The following is a 22461-nucleotide window of genomic DNA, read 5'->3' as shown; positions in this document are numbered from 1 at the left end:
TATTAGACCACATCTTTAATGATTCATATTCACTCCAGGCTCACAGTGCCTTGGTAAAAGTTACCACAAAAGGGCAGACTAGTTGAATTTTATTATGCTATGTTGTTAATTAAAAAAAAAAAAATCACCTAAAAATGGTGTTTTGCAAGGAACTTTTCAGATGCTTTATAATAACCTGCATCCTTTACCTTATGCTTGGCATTCTACTGGGGGAAAAATAAGCCAATAACTTTGAGACCATGAGTTAAATATGTCATTCTACTAAGAAAATTCTCCATAAGTCCTTGCTGTCTTTTATGCTTTCCATCTTTTGAGGTTTTGGTAACTAAAGATTATTATACCTAATAAATTAGGATCTTGATGACTAATAAAACAAATCCAAGTATAGCCTACCTATTAGGTGAATTAATTGTTCACAACTTCTGGCTTGTTTGAAAGACCAGGTGCAAATGTTGTTTAGCATATTCCTGGGAAGGTACACACCTACATGTACATACTTCTTCCTTCCATGCACTTTTATCATTCTAAGATGATATAATGATTTACTATTTCCAACAGATGCTCTGGCAATCTAAAGATGTGACAAACAACACTTGCAGGAAAAGGTTATATACCTTATCTCACCAATTGTATACAGAAATTATAAACTTCCATGCATCTGAATTCCCCTTTCGATTCTTTTTATAAGAGAAAATTTTCTTGCACTTCATTCTGAGCATTCCCAAATGTAGCCTTTCCCTCTTTCATATGACACATAAAGTGGTCACTAAATAATTGCATTTTGAGCTTAATCCAAACTACAGCACAAAGACATCAGTACTGAAGTGGTGTGAAGTGCATCTTTAGGTGGTTATATAGGATATATCTTCATATTAGGTTTTTAAAATGATTTATTTATGGAACAGGTATGTTTGTTTTTTTGAGGCCTGGGTTGTGTGTTCTGGTCTTACTATGCCATGGGGTCTTGATTAAGAGTTAGAGGCAATGTAGCATCTATGTTGAACAGGCGTTCAGTGATAGCTGACTACAGGGAGGGAGCTTTTCACCCCAGAACAAATGCTTGAATAACAGTCTGTACAAGCAGGAGAAAGAGATGGCATATGCACTTTGGGCTGGTTCAGTGCTCTCTGCATGCAGAGTCAAGCAAATGGGACCAATGGTTTCATGCCTGAGCCAGGCAGACCCATCCCTCTGCTTAGAAGCCTGTCTCATGCACAAGCAATGTAAATCTAAGTAAACAGCCAACACTTAGGAAACATTTTCAACCTTAAAGAAATAACTTAATAAAAAGGGTAAAACACCTGATCAAGCAATCTAATACTTTTAAAAGTAGTTGTACCCTCTCAAGTTTTCTGAACTAGAAATGTAGGCGAAGCAGGCTCTATTTTGGGGCTCTGTAAATAAGTTATTTATTAAAAATATGATATTACTTTAATTCTCAAAAGACTCTTTGAAAATGAAGGAAAAGCAAAGTTTATGTTGGACAAGGAGACGGGACACAATTCTGAAAAATATTCAAGAATAAGTTATATGAAGTTCACGAAACTGGAAGATTTACTCTTCTACCCATCTATTTTGGCCTCGCTCGGTTACTTTCATCACGAGAGATGGCATGCTTTATAGCAGGGGTCCTCAAACTTTGTAACCAGGGGGCCGGAGCGCGGATGCAGTGGCAGGCAGCCATCTGCGGCTGCTTGGTTTCCTCCCCCAACCCCGGCGGGGGGTGGGCAGGGGGAGTCTGTAAATACCAGGGGCCGTGTCTGGCCTGTGGGCCGTAGTTTGAGGACCCCTGCTTTATACTTACAGACTTTCTAGCAGTCAATGTAGTATTGACTGTATTGCAGCCAGTGTAGCCAGTGTGGTGATGAGATACTGTAGTTTTTACAAGCTTTCATTAGGTTTGCTGTGAAATGCCATATTCTCATATTAGTCATCATCCCTGCTTTATATCTTAAAAGATGCGTTTCAAACTGTTTTAAAAGTACATTATTATTCAACTGTTCACCAAAATAGACCAATATATATTATAATATGTTTACAAGGTGGCAGTCTTACAATTCAACAATTGAAAATTTAGATTCCATCTGAGATAGCCACAAAATTGTTTCAAATGGCTGTGCTTACTTTTTGGAGCAAGTAGTTCTAAATGAAAAGGTTGATGGCTGCAATTTGATTATTAGCAAGTAAAAGAACTCCGATAGAAACATTGTAGTCAGTATGTTGATATTCCATGGAGAATGAAAAATGTTTAGTGGACAGTTTAGGATATTGTCAGTATACGGTGTCATAAAAACTGCTGAACATGCTTCTTTATTTATATCATTGAGGCATGTTTAACACCATTTAAATATCTTCAAAGCCATGTCTTTACTGAAAAAATTAGCTGTTTCAACAATAGATGGTAAACACTTTCTCCCTGGCATGTTTCAATTGAATACAAGCTTTAGACAGCTGGGGAGGGACAAAGCTTGGCATCTCCTGTCAAAAAGCACCCAGTCTGCAGGGAATGCAGAACTCCTCATCTCAACCATGAGATAGGTAAGGTCGTATTTCATATGTGTGGATGGAGCCAGGTTCAAGTGTGTGAAGGGAGAGAAGGAGGTGAAGGGATGGAAGGAAAAGGAAGAAAATTAACCTATTCCCCAAGAACAAACCATAACACAGAGAGCCTATCAGATTCTAGACATCTTCTCTTAGCGCCCTGGTAAGTTCACTGCGACAGAGGACAAAGCTGATTAATCATGTTTTTTTTAGTTGCTACTACTACATTAATTAATTCAATGCTTTCAACAGATGTCTGCATGAAAATACGGCAACTCAACTAGAAAAAACAGATCTTATAAACAGAGGTCTTAGGAGCTGAGATAATACTGAAGTAAAACACTGCTTCTCTGAATAACAGGGCCAGTGCCAACGATATGGAAAATAAGCAAATGAGACCCTGAGGACAGAATGAAGATGGAGAGGAGCACAGCTACAGTGTGTCTCCTCAAGTCAAGGGTGGAAAAGTGTTGGGATTGTGTGTGAAGCTAGATGTGTGTTCTTGCAACTTCTTAAAAGCCTTGCATATTTCTCCAGTGAAAAATGTGTTTGCGGTTTTCCTTACCCACCATTGCAAAGGAAGAAATGAATTATTAATTTACTATCGGACAAAAGATTGTCTTAAGTTATCCAAACCCATTTAGATCAAGTTATTCTACTGGAATACCTGCCTACAAATATCCAAACAAGTGGCTTTTAAAGCAAAGAGCACTGGTCACATAAAAGATGCCTGAATCAACAATATTGCACGCTGAAAATGCAGCACTGTCAGTGGTATTGTAAACAACCTCCATCTTCGCCTGCCTCCTCGTAGCAAGGAGGACACTCTCCTGCCTCTCGTCCATTCATCCTGAGCCTGCGCTGCTGCCAGCATGTGTGACAACTATTGCCAATTATGACAGTTGTTTTTGCGAAGGGGGACATCTGTCTACATAAAATCAGGCTGGGGTCTGAAAACTTGTTCACAGAGGCCATGAAATAGTCATCAGATGGTAAAAATTACCTTCTTGGTTAAAAGATAAACTACTGTCCCAAAACTGAGACAGACTGTATCTGACTAATACCTGAGCCAGGCTGACGTTTGTATGGTATGTGTTCTGGGGAATCCTTGTAATTGCTGACAGATGGGTCTTCATCTAAAAAGCCTTCCACTGCTACATGCATCTCCTAAGTTTTGAAGTGTTAACATAAAAAATATGGTCCCCACTATATACTAAAAATCTGGAACATTAAATTTTTGAAAAATATATCAATATGTACTATGGATGTCTTATCTTGAGCTGTTTGCAAATGCTAATCAAACGGCCCACTAGTTTTGTGGCTTTGGGATTGTCTCAGAGGAGTTTCAACATGAGCCCAGCTCTTTTCTTGGCATCTCATTTCTCCACTCATTGTCTTCTATATCTTTTGCTGTAAGCCTAAAAGCATAAAGATCCTCCATACAGTTGGTTCTAACTAAGTAAATTAAAGCTATAGATTTTTAAACAAAAATAAAAATGACATGAACAACAGTTAAGCATTTAAAGCACAAGAATGAATATATCCGTAAATGGGCAGGCAGTTACATTAACTCTTGACTTTCTACCTGATGCAACATATTTGCAGGGTAAATGCATTAGCAGTTCAGTGTTTCTTTAATTTTTGCACAGAAGCATCAATTTTTTTTTGTCAGATCACATTTTGTAACACAATATCAATCTTGCCATATCCATGTTCTAGACAGGCTGTAGGGATTCTGCTGTAATTATGTCAAAAAATGAAATATTTCAAAATCTGATTGACAGCTTGATTACAATAATGCATGTGATTAAATTCAGGTTGTGCTGGTGTAACGAAGGAGGGAATGTCAGTGGTAATTAACTGTATTTTTGTTAAATTTTGTTGAGCATTTCTTCCTCTTAGGTTGAAGTATATTGAAACCAATGAGACACCTAGTGGTAGCATTTTTTTAGAACTTCTTAGTGCCATTTGGGACTTGGAGAAAACCAGTTCTTATGCAAATCATATATTTTGTTACATGTCATGTAAATTTTATGTAGATTAGCATGGTCATGAGCGGCAAAACTATGCAGTACAGCAGCATGACAGGAAGGATTCCATGCTATGCTCACGTACAGAAGAGCAGTAGTAAGTACTTTTTCTTCTCCAGACAGCTAGTTCTGGATAATAAAGCTTGCCAGAAGACAGAAAATTGTGGATTATAATGAAATGCAGTGGTTTATTTTCAATTTTCTTTGTATGATATCTCCTTCTGAGGAAACAGTCAATGACTTCTGCCCCTTCTACTTCCTCAAAGAAAGTTTGTATGAGACAATTAATCCACCGAATACCTATTTATATGAATATGGATTAACTTTTGATATGAAAAAGGATGCAATGTGCACTGATTTTCATTAGTTTTTTTCTTCTCTGAACAGTAAGCTCCATGGAAAAAAAATGCTGTATCCAATCTTATAAAAGTTTTTAGGTATTTTAGAGTGTTGTTTGAAAATAAAAGAAAAATGTTACCTAGATGATAAATATTTAGTGCTCTCTCTCTCTCACTGTAATTCTACTTCTCCTCCAAGCATTAGTTAAACTGCAGGATAAAAGCAGAGATGGGAAACTGTTAATTCTTAGATTCAAATAATTGAAGGTGCTTTGCCACACAGTATAATAGACTCAAAACTGTGATCCTTCACTGATCTGCCGATACCTACTAACCTTGATATTTTGCCTGCCCATCTCTTCTACAAGTTTCATTGTCCTCTCAAATGTTTCCCTTACAACTGGAACATCCATTCCAGGCCAATACTCTTCTCTCGATCCAAATTATACTCACTTTTAAAAGCCTGTAACTGCTGACTTGTCAGAAATCAGGTTACCTATATTCATTCTATTTTTGGGAGTGAAGGGACAGGGTAGAATAACTAACAGAAAGCTTTGGAATTTATCTGGTATTCATTGACTGTATTCTCTTTGAACAAATGTTATGTTTTCCTCTGACTCTGGATAACATTCAGTAAACTGCTTCCTAGCAAGATATAGACAGTAAAAATACGTAAATAAAATGCACTGTGATATAATAAAGTGAAATATAAATACATAAAGCTGGCATCCTTATTTATTTTCCGTGAAAGAAAGTTCTGAAGAGATTGTTAGAGAATGTAACAAATACATGGTGGTTCTTTATTTTTCCCACTACACAAACACATTTTCAAAACCCAGGGGGAAAGATGCTATTTTTGCTATTTTGAAGCAACAGAGTTAATGCTGCAGTATTTAAAATCCACTGTAGAAAACCTGCAACAGCCCAGTGACCTTGGAAGTCATGGTGATGTCTTTAAACAACAGGAAATATGGAACTGTAGATGGGGAGTAAACTGCACAAAGTTTTGCATCTGGCTGTTTGCATCAAAAGAAGGTTTAAAAATATATAACCTCATTCTTCCTTGCACTTTGCTAGAACCTAATCACCTTAAGAAATCATTATTTGATCAGTAGGTCTATTGCTAATAGTAAGCTCATCTCATCCAAGAGATCTGAACTACAGAGGATAGTAAATAATAAGTTTATAGAATTCTGGTTTGTTATTTAAATAGTGTATAGTGAGAACTCCACTACTGTTTAGCAGAAAAGTATTTGGAGGTATGCTAATGACCACAAGAAATTTTCAAACCTTCATAATGTGCTTTAATCATCAGCTGGAGATCAAAAGCCACCATGTGATTTTATACAGCATGGGCAGCTTCCAGAACTGCCTTACATGGAAAAGATCAATGGTAAAATTGGTAGATACAGCAAAGCTTTGCAATAAAGGCATTTTATGTATCTTGTTCAAAGTATTTAAGTGCCTTTTAGATCACTGATTGAACCATAGACATTATAAAGTGGAACCTTTTAATACCAAAATAAATTTGCAGAATAAAATTCCATTATAGGAAAAAGCATTGCACTGCAACAGGACAGATAATAATTCTTTCACATGTAATGGGATATATGAAATGTTTGATGATAAACAGAAGTTCTTTGTATAATTACAGTTAGACTTCATGTACTGTTGTTTGTGTGCATGCAAATGTATCTGCAGCGTAGGATATACAGTGTTCCCCAGATAAAATGCATGCATACCTATAAATACAGCTTCTAAGATGGGTGAAAACACTTCATATTCAAGACAGTCCAGTTATTTATTTTTAAGTAGAAAAAACTGCCCATGCATATGAGTTTGGACCTTGACCAAAGAAAACATACAAACCATTTAGAAACTCATGAAAGTCCTTTAATTTGGATTAATTTAATGCACTTCAAACAAACTCTAGTCTTAGAAGCTTCAAGTTATTTAAAACTATTCCCTTTCACAGCTTCAAATCACGTCTGTTAGCATCACAAAACTTCCAGAAAAAGTGAAACTTCTAACAGATCTGACTGTAGCTTTTCTTCTGGAGCATTTTCATTAATTCTTCTAATACTCCCTCCCCTTTCCATTAAATTATTGGGTACTCTGTAGAGTCTGGATCTCTTATTCCCCATATTCCATTCCTTCATTTAACTATTTAACTGCTTAACTTGGGGAAAGAATACAGAGGATATTTTCAAAGAACTGCAAGATTTATAAAGACCTTTCCTGCCTCTGCATATTAATTTTGAATTTAGTATGTTCTGAATAGTACAATTAATAATGTTTTTTTAATTCATAATACAGAATCAGGATTCAAGAAATCCAGGCCTTACTTTGACATGTATTACAAATTTCCTTTGCCACTTCAAGCTAAACAAACTTCACTCAGCATCTCTGTGACTGCTTCTTCATTTGTAGTAAGGGGTAAATATTTAATTGCTGAAGGGACTCTTTATCAAGTTCTGTAAGAACTTGATCCTATCATGAAACAATGTTGTACTTTCCTTTAGTGAAGAAAACTTAGGTGACAGCCTTATCTTGTGTAATTTTTTAGATAGATATGTAAGAACTCTATTATATAAATAAATAGTCTCATCAAATAGATTGAATATTCAAAATAATAGTTGATTCTCTCTGGTTTCTTATTCTCTGCGTTCTGAAGGAACTAATAAACAAAAAAATTAAATTCCTACCTCAAAACACCAAAATGAGTCTAACTTGTAAAGACACGTGGAAAGATCTTAAACACGGGGCAAAACCAATTTTGTTCCTAGCTATCTTTTAACGAGCACTAGGACATAATAGGATGTTTTACTGCTCTCCTAAAATACACACAAGCTCTGAGGTTACTGGGCAGACCATCTTAAATACTCTCAGAATGTATATTAATGGATGAACAAAGACAACTCTGGAGTGCCATATTGCTATTCTTAGATAATAGTGATTACCCTTTTAAAGTTTAATAAAAGTAGAGTAGAGGATAAACCCCACAGGCTTCACTTAATTTATACACATCTTTCCACTGTGGAAGATGGCATGAAATGTGAATGAGAGAAAAAAAAGAAAGTTTGCAGTTACCTCATTTTCCCCCCAGTGTTGTTATAGTCACACTGCAGGCTAAGACATGGATATGATGGGGAGCATAATCATTTCTACACCACAGTAGGTACACTGTGGATGGACAGTAACACAAGGCTACTGAGTCAAGAACTGCTTCTTGGAACGTGATCATATCACTGTTCCTTCTCAAACTGTTAATGAACTCTGACCAGCAGGTTTTTAGCAAATCTCTTTTTGTCTAGCACTTTACAAGGACTGTAATTTGAAGCCAACACCGTAGAAATTTTTAGGACCAGTAATCTCTAACCTCTACTCCTGCCTGTGGTCCTCACACCCTAGTTAGGACAGCTGAGTGCAGTGCATATGTACTCCTTTATCAAGTATCTCTGGTGGCACAGTCTACCCATTCATTCTGGAATTGTCTGCTGAATTTTTTTTTTTTTTTTAATTTTTCCTTTTTAAAATCTTTGTGTGCAGTATGGCAAGGTGTTTGTGAAATGTGTAATAATTTTCTTATTTTGCAAAGTAGAAAAATATAAAAGACTGCAGGAAGGGAATGCATGCTCGAGTTCTGAACCATTTCATTCTGTAATTTTTGGAAGAGTGGAAATGTGAAGAACATAATGTAAAAATACCACTGTATCACTTAATAACTTTTTAAATCCAAAGGTAATTTCATCTTTTTATAAAGAGATAAGCAGCAATCTTGTGAGGTTTCATTTTCTATAATTTCCAAGAACAAAACTCAAGGGATATGTTGTATTACTTTCACATTTCTAGATTGTTGCTTGTTTACTTGCATCTGTATGTGGAAAAGCATGCATGCATCTTTTGCTCCAATATTCCTTTCTGATATCTTGCAGAAATTTAGACCATGAATCACAGCCTGGAAAACCTACACTAAAGCGGAAATGAGCCTAACTGAAGCATAACACTGTCACTACTACCTGCCGACATTTGGCATTCTCTTGATATTTTTACTGGAACCCTCACATTCATGCATTCTGGTGTTGCATTCTACCCAGCCTTGTGAGAAAGCACTGAACCCACTCAAGAGATTTGGGCTACTTTTCTGACCTTGCCTAATAATCCCTGAAGACCTTGAACAAATATTTTACTCCACCTATGCCTCAGCTTTCTTAGTGTAGGATGAAAGAGAGGCTAAATCACTTGGAACATTTCACTTTTTTCTCTATTTTTTTGTTTGTTTGTTTGTTTTTGTAAGGTTGGAGGATTCGGATGCTTTTGTACTATTTTAAGTCTTTTGAGGAACATTCTTAATATTCTCTTAGTAATGAGGATGTAACTTGCATGTCTTCTGGAATTCATAAGTACACATAGCTCTCCCAAACAAATAGCCATTTCTGCAATGGCTATTCCCCATTTACTCTGGAGATTCAGCAGCCCTCTGAAAACTTTCACATTTAATCTAGGTAATTTTATAAGGTGCTGATTTAGAATAATTTATCCTGTAGTGTGATTGCTACCTCTTCAGATGTTCTTGTCAAGCCACATTCAAAATGTGATTCTTTTTAACCCGTTGCTAAATTAAAGGAATCTGACTGTTTATATACTATAGTTCATTATATACTGCATATTTGCTATTATTTAAAAGTAGCATTTGAACTCTTCTTACAGCTGTTTCTGTAGTGCATACATAGATTTGATTGCCCATGCCATTTAGGATAAGAGATCGTTTAAGGAAAAGATACAAAGTCCTCTCTTTGGAGAAGAATCAAATATAACTATCAAATCTAAAATAATTCTTAAAGCATATTTGAAAGTTGTAGTCAACACGTTCCAGGAATGTTCTTACTACGCATTAAAGTGAAGGATGATAACAAGAAACTCACTCTATGCTTTTGTTTGTTCCCCTGTACTTGGCACTGGTGAGGCTGCACCTCAAATACTGTATCCAGTTTGGGCCCCTCACTACAAGAGGGATGCAGAGGTGCTGGAGCGTGTCCAGGGAAGGGCAATGAAGACGGTGAAGGGTCTGGAGCACAAGTCTTACAAGGAGGGAGGTTGAGGGAACGGGGGTTGTTTAGCCTGAGGAAGAGGAGGCTCAGGGGAGACCTTATCGCTCTCTACAACTACCTGGAAGGAGGTTGCAGCGACGTGGGTGTTGGTCTCTTTTCCCAAGTAACAAGTGATAGGACAAGAGGAAATGGCCTCAAGATGTGCCAGGGCAGGTTTAGATTGAATATTAGGAAAACTTCCTTCACTGAAAGGGTGTTCAAGCACTGGAGCAGGCTGTCCAGGGAAGTGGTTGAGTCACCATTCCTGTAGGTATTTAAAAGAAATGTAGATGTGGCACTTAGGGGCATGGTTTAGTGGTGGACTTGGCAGTGCTAGGTTAATGGTTGGACTTGGTGATCTTAAAGGTCTTTTCCAATCTAAATGATTCTGTAATTCTTTGGTCAATATTTGCCTTTCTGATATCTAGTCGAACAATTGACAGTATATGGGGAACATCTGAGAAAAGTTGTATTCACTTCAGCTTTGGTTAATACTTGAAGGATTTCTAGCTGTAGCAATATTAACACAAATGTACTCAGATTGGCTAAATAAAACCCTATCCCTTTATTGGATAGAAACATAATATATGAATGTCCTTGCGCTGATAGTTTATTGGCAGAATCTTATGATTTTTTTAATAGAGCCAGGATTAATATATTGAAACTGTACCTTTTGATTTAAACTGAACTGGTTATTCTGGCTCAAAAGAGAAAAATCTGAGGCAGAATGAGGTCCAGGTTTCTCTCTTCGTATAAGAAAGATAATACATTTTGGCCAAATTTTTACATGGGATAGAAGAATTTATTTTAGATCTCCATAGCTTCATTGTTCAGACTCTGTCCAGAATGACATCTTGAAGGTCAACTTTTCACTGAAGTTTGAATAATATTTTTTTAAACTAAGTACTAGATTCTAGTAAATTAAAATATGATTAATGTGTAGAAATTATATTTCTCATTTTCTCTATTGGCATCTTAAAATGGTTTCACAATCCCAGTAATCTGATATTAAAGACGATGGTACTTCAAATGAAATGGTATTATGTGTGATAGCCTCATCCATTTCTTTCAAACAACCTTTTGGTCTTTTCTATAAGTGGCAATACTCTAGAACATTCAGAATAGTTCAGATTCCTGAACATCTGCAGGAGTACCTAGGATTTCTAGCATATATTTCTGTTATTCCTAATGTAGCCCAGGTTTTCATGGAAATCTTTATGAATACTGTCATTGTGAACATACTATGGAAAGATAGTTCTTTGGTTTAAGCTGTTTAATACCTCTAAACCTGCAGCATGTGAAGATGGTGGCCATGAAAACATAATGCTTTTCTTAAGGGTTTAAAATTCCCATGAAATTAACAAAACAAACCCATTGTCCTTTTATTTTCCTGCCTCATCCCATAAATCCCCTGTTTTGGCCTGCCTTTAATTTTCCAGGCCTGTCTCCTATGTCACAGCTTGGCAGAAGCAAGTGTGGGTGTGCCCATACTTGTACCCAACAATAAAAGAAAGAGGTGTCAATGGAGCACTTAGGGAAATGGTTTAGTGGTGGACTTGGCAGTGTTAGGTTTATAGCTGGACCCAATGATTTTAAAGGTCTTTTCCAATCTAAATTATTCCGTGATTCTTTGATTCTATGTAGTGACACCAGATGATTGGATCAGACCTGCTAGATGAACCAACACCATGTGATTTGACTTGAAGAAAAGGAGAGGAAAGAGAATCAGGAGAGCAGTCAGAATCCATGCTGACCCTACAAAGGCATGGGCTTTTTTCCATAAAGTTTTGTAATAATTAATTTTGCAGAATGTTCTTGTGAACTCTGAACAACCTAAGTAGTAGAGATCCCATTAAAAAAAATAATAAAAAAATCAGTCAGGACTAATTAAACACAGACTTTGCCAAAGGGCAGATAAAAAGCTTCTTTGGAGCAGGGAAAACTCCATCAGTAGATAGGTAAAATCAGTAGTAGGGTAAATCAGAAAAGGTCTGACAGGTAAGTATGAAAGTAGGTAAAGTCAGGACGTATGTAATGGTATGTAATGAAGTAACGCACAGCTGCAGGCTCTGGTGCTGCAGTGGCTGGAGGGGTCAGTTTTTGCCTAGGCATCTGTTGCACAAGATGGATCTTGCCTCCTGGAATCCTGTGTCTTGCCCTGTCTCCTGAACAGGGATTATCATCACACGGCATCAGCCTGACACTGGCATTACTAAACTTATTTCAGCTTCAAACGCTGAGATGCCTCACAGCTCCCCTGCGAAACACCTCAGCTTTTGGCGCGCTTTGGGCGCGGTGCCTGCTGGGAAGTGTAGCCCCTTCCCGCCGCCGGCCCCCGCGCAGCTCACGGACTGCACTTCCCAGCAGGCACCGCGCCCGGGGCGGGGCGAGGGCGGGCGGCCGTGGCGTGGCAGCCCAACGGGAGCGGGCGATGTTGCCAGGTGGGCGCCGGGGCGGGCGGGCGCTCAGGGCCCCTCGCAGTGCGGGAATTTCGGACAGGGCGGAGGGAGCGGCGGCCGGGCCTGGGCACGGAGGAGGTATTTGAAGCAGGCTTCTGCTTTTGTGGTGTAGTTTTTTTATTTTAGGAGGCAAGTTTTGGGGCGCTGTTTCTCCTCCCCTTCGGCCTGTTGAGCGTCCCCGGCCCTTCTGGCGGGTTGCGGCTGGGTTTTCCCGCTTCCCTAGCTAAGGAGGCTGGTGGTACCGCCGGGGCCTGCTCGGATCTTGTGCCTCCCTCGCGGGTGGGGAAAGCACCTTCCCCGCTTTCTCCTGACCCAGCCCGTGGCGCCGGAGGCATCTCGCTGGGTCAGCAGCGAGGGAGAGAATGGGGGCAGGTGGGTATGAGCTCCCCTCAGTTTCACCCTTGGGGTCTGCTGCGCCCACATTCCTCTGCCTTCATGGGCTGTTGGCTCTAAAGCTGCCTTTGGTGGCAGGGGCCTCAGTTGCTTGCTTTCGTGGTTATTCTTTTTAGCTCTAAGACTAGGTGGGGTAGGTAGAGTGAAAGCTATACTCGGTGCACTTAGAGGTTTGTCACTTTCAGGAGCATCCCGGTGTGGCTACCAAACTACCGTCTTGGTTGGGAGGCATTCCTGAGTTTTGCTTTAAAGTAAACGTAATTGGTTTTTTTTTTAATACAAACCTACAAATCACAAATTAAAATCTTCAATATTAGGATCAGGACAGGCCTGTTGTGTAAGAACTGGGCTAAGCTAGTTTTTGTCAGTGGTTGTGGTTTCTCTTCACTTCCTGTTTTTTTGCCATTCTTCTTCCTTGTTCAAAAATTACACAATTGCAGGTAGGGTAAACCCTGTATCTTCTTTGGTTTTTTCAAGTTGTGCTTAAGCCTTTTAGTAATTCATAGGGAATTTATAGGCCTTTCTTATCATGAATAAAAATATAAAAGCTGTTGTGAAGCGTTCTGTAGCTATTGCCATGTCAAAAGACTTTTGTCTTCCTCTGTAGGAATAAGCTGTCCACTTAATTTTTGGGGATAATCCCCAAATGATGTAGGATTCCTAATGAATTTCAGAGCTGTTGATTTTTATGCAGTGTGTCAAATTATCAAAAAGCCTTTTAAGTGTCTAACTCCCATGCATAGGTACTTGCTGTTGGTTTGGTGGTGAGGTGATTTGGAGTACGGATGATTTTGTACCTTAAAAAGTTCACTGTATTCTTTATTGCAATAACTCTCTCGGTGATGCTCAGGGTTTTCAGGAGAACCTTAGTAACACAGTACTTTCTCTTGTAAATGCCTGTTTCCTATTTCTGAACAAGCTGTATTCTGGAATTTTAAAAAGTTATTGGTGTGTTTGAAAAAAAAATAGTCTGTTTGTCCTATGATGAAATGCTTCCCATTAATTGCAGTCCACCAATGTACATGTATTCATTTTGTCTAAAAACACATTTTCCTGTTTACTGGGGAAAGAACCCTAGTACCTCTTCTACCATACGTACCATTATTTGCCATATGTCTTAATAGCCAGGAAGTGAGATTATAGCAGCAGTCAGAAATGTAACACAATGATAGACCAGTCAGTCACAGTCCAACTTAAGCAAGAACGTGCTCACTATCTACCTCACTTGGTATTACAAGTCAGTGATACTTCAGGTACTGCTTTGGTGGTCCCTCATATGAAACAATTTTACAGTTTTCAGAAGTCTTAAACCGTCATGTTCTTTCCCTGCCACTCCATGAGCAAAAACTTGCTTTTGTTTTCTGCTTGTCTTTATTTCTTTTTTTGCAAGCAGTTAGATGTCTTGCTGTGGCTGATGAACACTGTTAATGATGCATAGATTTCAGGTCTTGCTGAGCTACCTGTTTACAAAGAGGAGCACAGGTTGCCAGCATGCCTTCTCTGTGTTGAGAATGAAAGTAGGTCCTACTCAGAAAAACAACTATAAAAATTGCAGTATCCAGAGAATAAAAGAACAGGATCAGGAAGACACCAGTCTGACTTGCCACACAGCAGAAATACTTCCTTCAAAATAAGTTTGATTTACATTAATTTCAGAGTTATTGGGAATGGCTGCCAACAAAAATTGAGAAGTGGCTATTCATATTTATTGTAAGAGTTCAAGTATCGCTAGAGTAGCAATGATTGCAGACAGCATTTGTAAGGATAATGCCACTAATAGCACTATTGATGCAAAATTGTCTATGTATCTCAAGTACAGTGTATTCAGTTTCTTCCAGGATGTTTTATTAGGGAGAAGCAGGAGAAATAGCCTTTGTGGTACTAAGAGGCTTTTGGAGAGAGTTTAGACAAATAGACTTCTGTTATTCATACTTGTTAGTAGAAAAATCTTTGTTTTGAGCATATTGTAGCCATATAAAACGCTGCTGTTTATAGTCATGCACCCTGAAAATTGTTCTTGTCAGATACCTTGGCTAAGTAGGGTCAGGTCTGTTTGATACTTGAACGATAGTACAGTACTTGACATCTATGGCACTGTTTCCAAGGACTTCAGCATGGTTGCAGGCAGTAATGAATTAAGCTTCACAGTACCCGTGGGATAGAAAATATTTCCATTTACTGGTGGGGAGAAGTAATTGAGATGCAGGAAAGTTTAAGGTGGTTTTTTTTTTTTTCTTTTTTGGTATGTGTGTGTCCATTTTTAAAAGTGATTTTAGGGAGCAGTAGATGTCTATTCCAGTTGTGCAATATTACAGTAGGGACCTCTACATCATGCTTGCTAGTTTGTAGGTTTCCTGACAAACCTTTCATGTTTGCTGTATCATGAGTTGAAAAGCAGACAGAATGATAGAATTTGCACGAAGATGTCATTTTCTTTTTTCATTATATTTGGTGGGGTTTGTTTTGCCCAGTTCTATTTTTTCTTGTAGAAAATTTTTGCAGTCTCCAGGTGTCTGTGGTTTCAATCAATAGAAGATCCATGAATGGATTTATCCAAATAAATGGGAAAGCATGTGCAGCCATTGCTTAAATATTTCCATGGATAACAGCTTTTTTGCAAAAGAGTGAGTGCTTAGTATTGTGCATGCTGCCCAGTGAAAGCGATCAGTGTTTGGAACCTATGGCCTACTGATAGTTTGACCAACTTGTAAGTAGGCACAGTGCCATCTTAACAGACGGATATGAATATAGACAGCCAAGAAACCATGTATGTGTATCTAGTGTATTTGTTAAGGGCAGGGTTCCCAGCTGGGGATGTTCAAACTTATGTCCATTTTGAATTTTTGCTTTTATGGATAAAGGGAAGTTGTGATTAATTTTTTTTTTTTTTTAACTAAATACCTTCGGGCATACAATTACTGACCACATTAAATGAAAAAAGGAATTAAAAAAAAAAAAGGGAAACACAAGCTCTTTCTTTGATACTCTTGAGGAGCTATTTTAAATAAACTTTATTCCCTTTTAACCAAGGCTACTATCAAGAGACTCACTGTGAATGTCAAAGATGTGAAGCATATCAATAGTTTTACTTCACTGACTTGCTAGTTTCATTGGAATAGAGGCTACAAATTTTTCTTTTACTGGGCAGCAATCTGTCCAGAATTCAAACACCTAAGTGCATGTGTCCAAGTCTAGCTGGAATTGTAGTAATTCAGAGAGTCAAGGGATGCAGTCCTTCAAGCCCTCTTCATGTCTCTTGTACTGTTCTTAGCTTGAGGACAGTATGCTTATTTTGTATACATTTTTGTACCCTTTAGATGATAGTGTGATGTTGTCCCACATCTGAGTCATTAAGTAACACTGCTGATTTTTGCACTTTAGGTTTCTCCTTATCTGAGTCAGTCTTGGGGCTGTAGGCTTCTGGTTTATTATCCTATTACCACTACAAATGGTTTAAGTCTGTCCTTTGTTTTAATCTTTTTCTTGATCTGAGTGTCCTGAGAAGCTGCTAAAAGGTTGACCTGTTCTTGTGATATCAACAGGTAGCCAGATATCAACAGTCCTGCCACTCTTTTGTTCCTTCTGGCACTTTGACACCATTATGTTCTTATTGGTATGGTCCTAGCAGAGCTAGCTGAAATTGCATTTGGTTTTTGGAAGTGTCATTTTTCTTCTGTAGAAAATTTGGAGGAAGAACCTTCCTCTAAGACAGTACAGTATGTATCACCTTGAAGATTAAAAAACCCCACAACAAACATTGAAGAGGTATAGAGAGAAGAGTTTCTTGAAGATGGGGTATGGATAGAGCTGTGGGTAAAGTTAGCCTTAAAACTTGAGTGTAAAATGTCAAAACTGTATCTTGATTACAGGGAAGAAGTATCTTGATTACAGGGAAGAATGTTACTGTATAGAAGTGGAAATATGGGAGAGTAATGCAAAATTAAAACATCCTGTTTTGTCATAATGAGGAAGCTTATGCAGTGTAGGTATTGATGAATACCAGTCTCTTCCTGTGATGTGGGTGTTTTGTAATACCATTTTGTTGAAGTTTTTTGTTTAACCACAATAGGTATTCGGATGTGACACCGAGACTCTTCTCAGATTAATGAGGACATTGAAAAAGCAGAAGTTTTCTTTGGCATGGACTCTTACACCTTCTATTCTGTGTTTATTTCTATATTGAATGACTGTAGTGTCTGCAGACTGCTTGCAGCCACAGTCCAGTATGCTCTGACCAGGTTCTTTTAGATCTACTTGTAAAAAGGGTGTAATATTTAATATAAAATTTTACTTACTTGAAGGTAGCTGATGCTATATGAGATTTCTGATGCAGGAGAGTGTTACAAAATATGCTGAAAACAGTACAAATGTAAGTAGTGTTGGGCAAAATACAGCAATTGCAATACATGGTTTGGCTACAATACTGATGTGATTCCCGTTGCTGGTCTGTGTAATACGCTTACTGTCACAATGCTGGTGTCCCCACTTACCACAAAAGGATACCTTGGTTGAAACCAGCTCAAAGTTGTTGATCTCTTGCAAATTCTTTTGCTGGTTGTTTATTTTTTATACTCTTATGTTGGGCTGAGCCTCATAGTTACTGGCCTGGCTAACTTGGGAGACATTTATGTATCATTTGATCCACTCCAAAATTTTGAGCTCCACTCCACTGTTGTTTAGCTATTACCCAAAACAAAGGCCACCCACCCGTTCCCTTAGAGCTCCTTTGCATTATTTCCAGAGCTCCTTGGGCATGTCACTGTGCCCATCTTGATGGACTGTTCCATACATTGTCGAGCTTTTTTCAGTGACTTTCCCACCCCGAGGGGTTTGGTGAGTCACAGCTGCACACTTGAGTATTAGCAGACAGAATAACATTTTCACGGAACTTGACAGTTATTCTTGCATTTAGTAAGTAGAAAAATGAGTATGAGTTGCTCTTTTCAGATGTTAGTTGGGTGATAGACATTATTTGGGGAAGAAAATTTCCTAAAGATACTACCTAGTCAGAAAAGAGACTTGTAAAGTGGGGAGCACTTTTGAAACAACTCTTGTAGTTACTCAATTTTCTATTTGGGAAATTTAAAAAAGTCCTAGAGGAGCATTGGAACTAAAAGAGGAAAATTGATGTTAAGTAACTGCATTTGGCTTAGGCTTATTGAATTTTGTAGCTAGACTGGGAAAAAGTTATTTTACTATCCAGAAACTTCCTGAATTTGTATTAATACTCCTTCCTGCTTCCCCAAGCAAAATAAAATAATACTATTAAAATCCCACCAATCAAAACCATATCTTTTAGAAAATTCCTCTGGCTCTGTTTGTATGGCTTTTATCTTCACACTTTAGAAGGAAGGATCAGTTCTTTGTAAAACAAATCATGAATGTTTTTAATGTAAAGAGATCCAGCTCACTCTTTGCCCTGTTGTGGCTGCATATTCAGTAAGTTATTTTCCCAAATGAAACTCTGACTGCTAAAAACTCAAAACATTTATTTGCTCAAAATGCGGCCTATTCTGCAGAAAGATGCATGTGTTTGGTTCCTGAGGGCTTTTATGTTATTTCTGGAACTATTGCTTACCTGAGGCTGGGAGAAGGCAACAGTAATTTTTTTACATTTATGTTCTCAAACTAGGTAGTTGTGTGCTAGTTTGATGATGATCTATTACATGCTGCCCTGTGAACAACAATGTTTCTGTTGCATGCAGTTATGTAGGAGAAAAAACCCCATTTGAATGGCTTAATTTTTTTTGGTATTTCTTATAGCTAAGAGGAATTCCTCATATTATTAATGAAGACTTAGACTATGTGACACTTCTTCAATATGCAAGTTTCTTTCCAGGAAAACCAATGAACTTTATTTCAATAGTTTACTTTTTTCCTAAGTTTAGACCTATGATTTGTTGTGATTAAGTGCAATAGATTCTGAGATTTTTTTCTAGCATGTATTATACAGGGTCTTCTAATAGGTTTCTCTTGTGAAGATTTTTGCTGTCAAATTTTTATGTGATGCCTGGAAAAATTAGTTGGTTTTCCACTTAGAATTCATGCCAATAAAACTACTTACTGTATTTCTTTTAAAGTATTTTTGTAGTAACAAATTAAAACTTAAACAATCCATACTTTTTCATGCTTCTAATAAATTTCTACATAAAATAAGTCTGGCTAGCATGTAACCTCAGCTTTTGTTTTATTTTTCCTTCCCTCCTCTCCCTCCAGGGAAAATGCCTTATAAGAAGACTGCTGGAAAAAGAGCCCCTGCAAAAAGAAAACTTGCTGAAGTGTTTGCTCTGGGGGAGGTTCTAGCAGATACATCAAGAAAAGAATGGAAATTAGGTATCCCTATAGGGCAAGGAGGCTTTGGACGGCTATATCTTGGTAAGTGTAGTTATCTTTGATAATGCTTTAAAATGGAGAGGGAGATGTTTATCCTTATTCAAAGCAATGAAAAATTGAACCTAAGTTAAAAGTGCGGAGTGTCTTCAAGTGATCTTTTTTACTAGAACCTTAACTTAGTTCATGGTGTTGGAAAAAAATTCCAGGAGTGGATAAATGGTCATTGTAAGTACTGTGGTTGTTTGAGATTCCAATGGTAGTGCATTCAATTTTTAAACCAAAATCTTTATTACTTTTTAGCAGTGAAATGATAGTTTAGTATTTATTTAAACTTGATTTCTGGTCTGGCTGAAAGAAAGTATTTTCACGTGAGTGTCCTTTTCACAAATTCTGAACTGAAACTGTCTATCCTGTTGAGGCTACTGATCAGCCAGTATTTTGGCTGGTTTTGACTTTGGTGTTGCTTGTGACTTTTGCATTGCTTTGTGAACTTACGACATAAGTCATATACTTTTACCAATGCTCAAAATAAATTGAAGTCTTGGACTTTACAGTTTAAGGCATCAGCACAGATCTTGGTTCGCAATGCTGTTTATTGAATTGAAGGAAAACTTCTGTTAGTGGATGGTGTTCCATACTTAGTATCTCTGTTACTTGAACAGATGAAGAGAGGTCTTGAGAATACCTCAGGGAGTCCAAAAAACTTGATTGCCCCTAGTAATTTTCCACACAATTTTGAAGGGATGAAAGTTAATGTGATCATGACGGTAAGGTTTTTTGTTGCTATGGATTTATGGTCTGTCTCCTCTTGGTGAAAAAGTTGCACTGAGTTCATAGTGAGTTGAAAAAAAAATTATTAATAATCTATCCTGATTTCAAAATGAACAGACTGCAGCATAAGTGGATTAAGAAGGAAAACAAGACCAATGGGTGGCTTCTTGCCAAAGCAGCTGCCCTCTACTACCTATTCAGCCTTGCTCAATAAGCTACTACGTTTACTGAGACTGGAGTTCCAGCTCACTCAAATTGTGCAGTTCTTCACGTTAAGAATTCTGGCTTTGTACAAGCCAAATCTTGCTTTCAGTTTTCCTCCCCATCATTTGCACAAAGCTGTGCCCCTGACTGTTCCTGTACTTTGTACTTGCCTAACTTGTCCTTCATACCTGTATTGCCTTCTGTCACAAATATCAACAGCTTAGTAGCAATGGGAAGTCTCTTTTGCATGTATGACATAGCAAAATAGTAGAGAGAATGTGTTTTTCGTCTTTGTCCACTGTGTGTGTTCATCATAGTCCTGGAAAAAGAAAGTAATGCTACTGACTAGGAAAAAGTTCCTAAATAATAAAAAGAACTTGCTTATTTAGTAAATTGCCCGTTTTCCTCAAACAGGAGGGAGAATGCAAGACCATATCCATACAGAGTAGTTCTCTTACCAGAGAACATACAGATATATGTTCACATCAGTACTTAATTGCTGTGTTGTTTGTAACTGTATGTTTTATGACAGTTTCCTCTCCTTCCTTTTTAACAGCTGATGTTAATTCTTCAAAGTCAGTTGGCGGTGACGCACCTTATGTTGCAAAAGTGGTAAGAGCATTTGAATCTTTACTTCACAACTTGAAAATGTTTGTTCTAGAACAGCATGTGTAATTTAAAACATCTTCTGGCTGAAAATAATACAGTTGCATAGTGCTGTTTAAAATAAAAGTAAGTGTGGTGATATAGAAGAATGCTGCTGAGAATTGGGACTCCTCTATGAGGGTGGATAATGGAATATCAGCAAGTTGGAAAAGGTTCATTAAATGGATCGGATTCTGTTTCATTTGCTTCTTCCTGTAAACAGCCCAAATAACACAAAGTGAATGAAATCTGGCTAGATTTTGGAGAATTTATGTGATTCAACGGTGAGTCTGTGTGAACTGTTGCTCACCACTGGATGTAGGTAAGCTGACAGATGGCTTGGGAGTAGAAACAGAAAAACTTTGATTCCTGAGGTCCCAACAGATATGAAGTCCTTTGAATAGTTTATCGTAAAACACATACGTATTCTAATTTCTGTTGAATTAAAATGGCACTGACACATAATTTTTTTAACCTAATGATTAGAGAGAACAAAAAGCATTGTTCATAGCTCATTTTTAGCCCATTGTAGCAAATTAGCAGACTCTTTTTATTAGTTGAAATTTTCTTGGTGTTAATATTAAAATAGAAGAGTTATTTAACTTGATTTGGCTGTAATGGTCTCTTCCTAAGTGCCATGGTTGTAATCCTGGTTTAACTAAGCACTGCACCACTGCTCACTTGCTACCTCCCCCAGTGGGATGGGGGAGGGAATTGGAAGGGTAGAAGTGAGAAAGCTTGTGGGCTGAGATAGAGACCGTTTAATAGGTAATGCAGAAGCTGTGCATGCAGGCAAAGCAAAATAAGGAATTCATTCACCGCTTCCCATCGGCAGGCAGGTGTTCAGCCATCTCCAGGAAAGCAGGGCTCCATCATGTTTTCATGGTTAATTGGGAAGAGAAACGCCATGACTCCAAACATCCTCCCCTCCCCTTCTCCCAACTTTATATAGCTGAGCATGATGTCGTATGGTATGGAAAAACCCTTTGGTTAGTTGATGTCAGCTGTCCTGGCTCTGTTCCCTCCTAACTTCTTGTGTACCACCAGCCTACTGGCTGACAGGGCCCTGTTAGAAGCAGAAAAGGCCTTGAATCAGTGTAAGCCCTGCTCAGTAATAAAGAAAACATCTGTATTAGCAACACTGTTTCCAGCACAAATCCAAACCATAGCTCCCATAGTGGCTACTGGGAAGAGAATTAACTATCCCAGCCAAAACCAGGACACCAAGGTATAAAGTATTTTTTTCTTACATTTTGCTAAATTATTTTGTATAGAACCTACTATTATATGTGATTCCCCGGTACAGTTTTAGTGAAAAAGCCTGAGAATATGTGAATAGCCATAGTAGATCCAGACCATTCATTTTTTAGGTAGTACTTCTGGTCATGTGACAAAAGGAAATACCAAAACTGTACAAGAACTTCACAATGTAAAAAAATCAGTTCTTCAGCACAGTTCTGCAATTCTCTAATCTTTTCTTTAATGAACTATTTGGTGATACTGAAATGTTTTACTGCAATAGCTTGCCACTTATTAAACTAAAAGATCAGGTTAATGTAGAATGAAATACATTTTAGTCAGTATGTGCCTTTAATCTTGATATTTACATCTGCTGACTATGGGGAAGTTCTGGAGTACTGGTTTTTGGTACTGCTCA

General features: G+C 37.9%; 1 protein-coding gene across 3 annotated transcripts in view; it reads left to right on the top strand.

Moving 5' to 3' along the window:
• Positions 1-12431: 12431 nt before the first annotated feature.
• Positions 12432-22461, top strand: part of VRK1 (VRK serine/threonine kinase 1) — a 37878-nt gene continuing 27848 nt past the window's right edge. Inside the window, exons 1-3 of one of the 3 annotated variants that reach the window (XM_040601604.1) lie at positions 12432-12536; positions 19068-19226; positions 20716-20771. In XM_040601604.1, coding sequence (XP_040457538.1) covers positions 19073-19226; positions 20716-20771 — 210 coding nt within the window. In that variant the 5' untranslated portion in view covers positions 12432-12536; positions 19068-19072. Of the gene's footprint in view, positions 12537-12671; positions 12831-19067; positions 19227-20715; positions 20772-22461 lie in introns of those variants that run through there. The other 2 variants (XM_040601605.1, XM_040601603.1) reach the window with 2 other exon arrangements.

This window comes from Falco naumanni, chromosome 7, assembly GCF_017639655.2.
Source record: "Falco naumanni isolate bFalNau1 chromosome 7, bFalNau1.pat, whole genome shotgun sequence".
Lineage (NCBI taxonomy): Eukaryota > Metazoa > Chordata > Aves > Falconiformes > Falconidae > Falco > Falco naumanni.
Note: the sequence above shows the minus strand (reverse complement) of the source record. Positions and strands in the feature narration are given on the sequence as shown.